We start from the raw sequence: 6,000 nt of genomic DNA on the forward strand, positions 1-6,000 counted from the left end.
GACAATGGGGGACAATGGGGGCAATGGGGGGCAATGGGGGGCAATGGAGGGCAATGGGGGACACTGGGGGACATTGGGGACAATGGGGGGCAATGGGGGACAATGTGAGCAATGGGGGGCAGTGGGGGGCAGCTATGGGGCAATGGGGGGCAATGGGGACTGCTATGGGGCAATGGGGGACAATGGGGGACAATGGGGGACAAGGGGGGACACTGGGGGGCAATGGGGGGCAATGGAGGGCAATGGGGGACACTGGGGGACATTGGGGACGATGGGGGGCACTGGGGGCAATGGAGGGCAATGGGGGACACTGGGGGCCATTGGGGGCAATGGGGGCAATGGAGACAGTGGGGGACAATGGGGGGCAATGGGGGACAATGTGGCCAATGGGGGGCGATGGGGGCAGTGGGGGCAATGGGGGGCAATGGGGGACAATGGGGACAATGGGGGGCAATGGGGGCAATGGGGACAATGGGGGACACTGGGGGACACTGGGGGACATTGGGGACAATGGGGGGCAATGGGGGCAATGGGGACAATGGGGGCAATGGGGGGCAATGGGGGGCAATGGGGACAATGGGGGGCAATGGGGACAATGGGGGGCAATGGGGGGCAATGGGGACAATGGGGGGCAATGGGGACAATGGGGACAATGGGGGGCAATGGGAACAATGGGGGCAATGGGGACAATAGGGGACAATGGGGGGCAATGGGGGGCAATGGGGACAGTGGGGGGCAATGGGGACAGTGGGGGGCAATGGGGACAGTGGGGGGCAATGGGGGCAATGGGGGGCGATGGGGGACAATGGGGGCAATGGAGGACACTGGTGCTGGCACTGGGTGATGCTGGTGGTGGCACTGGTGGCACTCGGTGACATCAGGGCAGTGTCTCGGTGCTGGCACTGGGTGACACTGGGTGGCACCAGAGCAGTGTCTCAGTGCTGGCACTGGGTGGTTCTGGGCCATGTCCCGGTGCTTCCATTGGTGCCACCCATTGGTGCCATCACTGATGCCTCCTCCTCCCCTTGGTGCCCCCCTTGGCGCCGCTGTTGTTGCCATCCATTGGTGCCCCCCATTGGTGCCCCCTATTGGTGCCCCCTATTGGTGCCATTGCTGGTGCCAACCACTGGTGCCACCTATTAGCATCATCCATTGGTGCCCCCATTGGTGCCATTGCTGGTGACACCCTCAGTGCCATCCATTGGTGCCATCACTGATGCCCCCTGTTGGTGCCCCCATTGATACCCCTATTGGTGCCATCATTGATACCCCCATTGATACCCCTATTGGTGCCATCATTGATACCCCCATTGATACCCCTATTGGTGCCATCATTGATACCCCCATTGATACCCCTATTGGTGCCATCATTGATACCCCCATTGATACCCCTATTGGTGCCATCATTGATACCCCCATTGATACCCCTATTGGTGCCATCATTGATACCCCCATTGATACCCCTATTGGTGCCATCATTGATACCCCCATTGATACCCCTATTGGTGCCATCATTGATACCCCCATTGATACCCCTATTGGTGCCATCATTGATACCCCCATTGATACCCCCATTGGTGCCATCATTGATAACCCCATTGATAGATACCCCTATTGGTGCCATCATTGATACCCCCATTGATACCCCTATTGGTGCCATCATTGATACCCCCATTGGTGCCATCACTGATACCCCTATTGGTGCCCCCATTGATACCCCTATTGGTGCCCCCATTGATACCCCCCATTTATACCCCCATTGATACCCCTATTGGTGCCCCATTGATACCCCCCATTGATACCCCCATTGATACCCCCCATTGATACACCCCATTGATACCCCTATTGGTGCCCCCATTGATACCCCTATTGGTGCCCCATTGATACCCCCCATTGATACCCCTATTGATACCCCCCATTGATACCCCCATTGATACCCCCATTGATACCCCCATTGATACCCCCCATTGATACCCCTATTGGTGCCCCTATTGATACCCCCCATTGATACCCCCCATTTATACCCCTATTGGTGCCCCTATTGATACCCCCATTGGTGCCCCTATTGATACCCCCATTGGTGCCCCTATTGATCCCCCTATTGGTGCCCCCATTGATACCCCCCATTGATACCCCCCATTGATACCCCTATTGGTGCCCCCATTGATACCCCTATTGGTGCCATCATTTATACCCCTATTGATAACCCCCCTTGATACCCCCATTGATACCCCCCGTTGATACCCCCATTGATAACCCCCATTGTTATCCCCAGTGATGCCCCCCATTGGTAACCCCCATTGATAACCCCCATTGATACCCCCATTGATGCCCCTATTGGTGCCATCATTGATACCCCCATTGAATATCCCCATTGATAACCCCCATTGATACCCCCATTGATACTCCCATTGATACCCCCATTGATACTCCCATTGATACCCCCATTGTTACCCCCATTAATACCCCTATTGATGCCCCCCATTGATCCCCCCGTTGTCGTCAGGCGCTGGTTCCGGTGACGTTGCCGTGGTTCTGGAGGACCCGCTGGGTCGCCGTGACACGGTGGAGGTGACGCTGGAGGATCGCGGCAATGCCACGTTCCGCTGCTCGTACCGACCCACAGCGCCCGGCCAGCACCGAGTGCACGTCAGCTTCGCGGGGACACAGATCCCACACAGCCCGTATACTGTTAATGTGGCTGAAGGTGAGACCCCATAACCTGCCCCATAACCACAGCCTGCCCCATAACCTGCCCCATAACCACAACCTGCCCCATAACCACAGCCTGACCCATAACCTGCCCCATAACCACACCACAACCTGCCCCATAACCACAGCCTGCCCATAACCTGCCCCACAGATCCCACACAGCCCGTACACCGTCAATGTGGCTGAAGGTGGGACTGAAACCTGACCCATAACCTGCCCCATAACCACAACCTGCCCCATACCTGCCCCATAACCACAACCTGCCCCATAACCTGCCCCACAGATCCCACACAGCCCATATACTGTCAATGTGGCTGAAGGTGAGACCCCATAACCTGACCCATAACCTGCCCCATAACCACAACCTGCCCCATAACCTGCCCCACAGATCCCACACAGCCCATATACTGTCAATGTGGCTGAAGGTGAGACCCCATAACCTGACCCATAACCTGCCCCATAACCACAACCTGCCCCATAACCTGCCCCACAGATCCCACACAGCCCATATACTGTCAATGTGGCTGAAGGTGAGACCCCATAACCTGACCCATAACCTGCCCCATAACCACAACCTGCCCCATAACCTGCCCCACAGATCCCACACAGCCCATATACTGTCAATGTGGCTGAAGGTGAGAACCCATAACCTGACCCATAACCTGCCCCATAACCACAGCCTGACCCATAACCTGCCCCACAACCTGCCCTACAATCACAACCTGACCCATAACCTGCCCCATAACCACAACCTGCCCATAACCACAGCCTGCCCCATAACCTGCCCCACAGATCCCACACAGCCCGTACACCGTTAATGTGGCTGAAGGTGGGACTGAAACCTGACCCATAACCTGACCCATAACCACAGCCTGACCCACAACCTGCCCCATAACCACAGCCTGACCCATAACCTGCCCCATAACCACACCACAACCTGCCCCATAACCACAACCTGCCCCATAACCACAACCTGCCCCATAACCTGCCCCATAACCACAACCTGCCCCATAACCACAACCTGCCCCATAACCTGCCCCATAACCACAACCTGCCCCATAACCTGCCCCACAGATCCCACACAGCCCGTACACTGTCAATGTGGCTGAAGGTGAGACCCCATAACCTGCCCTACAACCACAGCCTGCCCATAACCACAGCCTGCCCCATAACCTGCCCCACAGATTCCACACAGCCCATACACTGTCAATGTGGCTGAAGGTGGGACTGAAGCCTGACCCATAACCTGCCCCATAACCACAACCTGCCCCACAACCTGCCCCACAGATCCCACACAGCCCGTACACCGTTAATGTGGCTGAAGGTGAGACCCCATAACCTGACCCATAACCTGCCCTACAATCACAGCCTGCCCCATAACCTGCCCCACAACCTGCCCCATAACCTGCCCCACAGATCCCACACAGCCCATATACTGTCAATGTGGCTGAAGGTGAGACCCCATAACCTGCCCCATAACCTGCCCCACAACCACAGCCTGCCCCATAACCTGCACCACAACCTGCCCCATAACCACAACCTGCCCATAACCTGCACCACAACCTGCCCCATAACCACAACCTGCCCCATAACCACAACCTGCCCCACAACCACAGCCTGACCCATAACCTGCACCACAACCTGCCCCATAACCACAACCTGCCCCATAACCACAGCCTGACCCATAACCTGCCCCATAACCTGCCCCATAACCACAACCTGCCCCATAACCTGCCCCACAGATCCCACACAGCCCGTACACTGTTAATGTGGCTGAAGGTGGGGCTGAAACCTGACCCATAACCTGCCCCATAACCTGCCCCATAACCACAACCTGCCCCATAACCTGCCCCACAGATCCCACACAGCCCGTACACTATCAATGTGGCTGAAGGTGGGACCCCACAACCTGCCCTACAACCACAGCCTGACCCATAACCTGCCCCATAACCACAACCTGCCCCACAACCTGCCCCACAGATCCCACACAGCCCATACACCGTCAATGTGGCTGAAGGTGGGACTGAAGCCTGACCCATAACCTGCCCCATAACCACAACCTGACCCATAACCTGACCCTCAGCCTGCCCCACAACCGCAACCTGCCCCACAACCGCAACCTGCCCCACAACCGCAACCTGCCCCACAACCACAACCTGACCCATAACCTGACCCACAACCTGCCCTATAACCACAACACAACCTGCCCCACAACCTGCCCCACAGATCCCACACAGCCCATACACTGTCAATGTGGCTGAAGGTGAGACCACAACATGACCCATAACCTGCCCCATAACCACAACCTGCCCCACATCCTGCCCCATAACCACAACCTTCCCCACAACCTGCCCTACAACCACAACCTGCCCCACAACCTGCCCCATAACCCACCCCACACCCCCCCATGGTATCCCCACCCCACAACCCCCCCGGGGTGACCCCACAACTCCAACCCGCCCCACTGCCCATCCCACAGCCCCACCCCACAACCCCCCCGGGGTGACCCCACAACCAAAACCCAACCCCACAACCCGCCCCACAACCACAAAGCCCCACATAGCCCGCATTGTCCCCATGTCCCCATACCCCCCACAGCCCCTATATACCCCATATCCCCTCACATCCCCCATAGCCCCATATATTCCCACATCCTCCATTGCGCCCCACATTCCCCATTGTCCCCCATTGCCCCCCATAGTCCCCATTGTCCCCCATGTCCCCATACCCCCCATATCCTTTATATCCCCCATTACCCCCATTACCCCCATTACCCCATTACCCCCATACCCCCATTACCCCCCATTACCCCCATTACCCCCCATTACCCCCATTACCCCCATTTACCTCCATTACCCCCATTACCCCCCATACCCCCATTACCCCATCACCCCCATCACCCCCATCACCCCCATTACCCCCATATCCCCCATTGTCCCTATATCCCCCATTACCCCCATATCCCCCATTACCCCCAGTACCCCATTACCCCATTACCCCCATTACCCCCATTACCCCATTACCCCATTACCCCCATTACCCCCCATACCCCCCATTACCCCCCATTACCCCCATTACCCCCATTACCCCCATTACCCCATTACCCCCATTACCCCCATTACCCCCATACCCCCCATACCCCCCATTACCCCCATTACCCCATTACCCCCATTACCCCATTACCCCCATTACCCCCATTACCCCCATTACCCCCATACCCCCCCATTACCCCCATTACCCCATCACCCCCATTACCCCCATATCCCCCATTGTCCCCTATATCCCCCC

At 57.3% G+C, this 6,000-nt stretch overlaps 1 protein-coding gene across 1 annotated transcript in view; it reads left to right on the forward strand.

Annotated features, from left to right (window-relative positions):
• LOC107307133 (filamin-C-like) overlaps nucleotides 1-6,000 on the forward strand; it is a 145,709-nt gene that overhangs the window by 22,981 nt on the left and 116,728 nt on the right. Inside the window, exon 8 of the mRNA XM_085533205.1 lies at nucleotides 2,507-2,718. Coding sequence (XP_085389331.1) covers nucleotides 2,507-2,718 — 212 coding nt within the window. The remainder of the gene's footprint in view (nucleotides 1-2,506; nucleotides 2,719-6,000) is intronic.

Source organism: Coturnix japonica, unplaced genomic scaffold, assembly GCF_054131305.1.
Source record: "Coturnix japonica strain WE unplaced genomic scaffold, WE-NBRP24 Scf055, whole genome shotgun sequence".
NCBI classification, from domain to species: domain Eukaryota; kingdom Metazoa; phylum Chordata; class Aves; order Galliformes; family Phasianidae; genus Coturnix; species Coturnix japonica.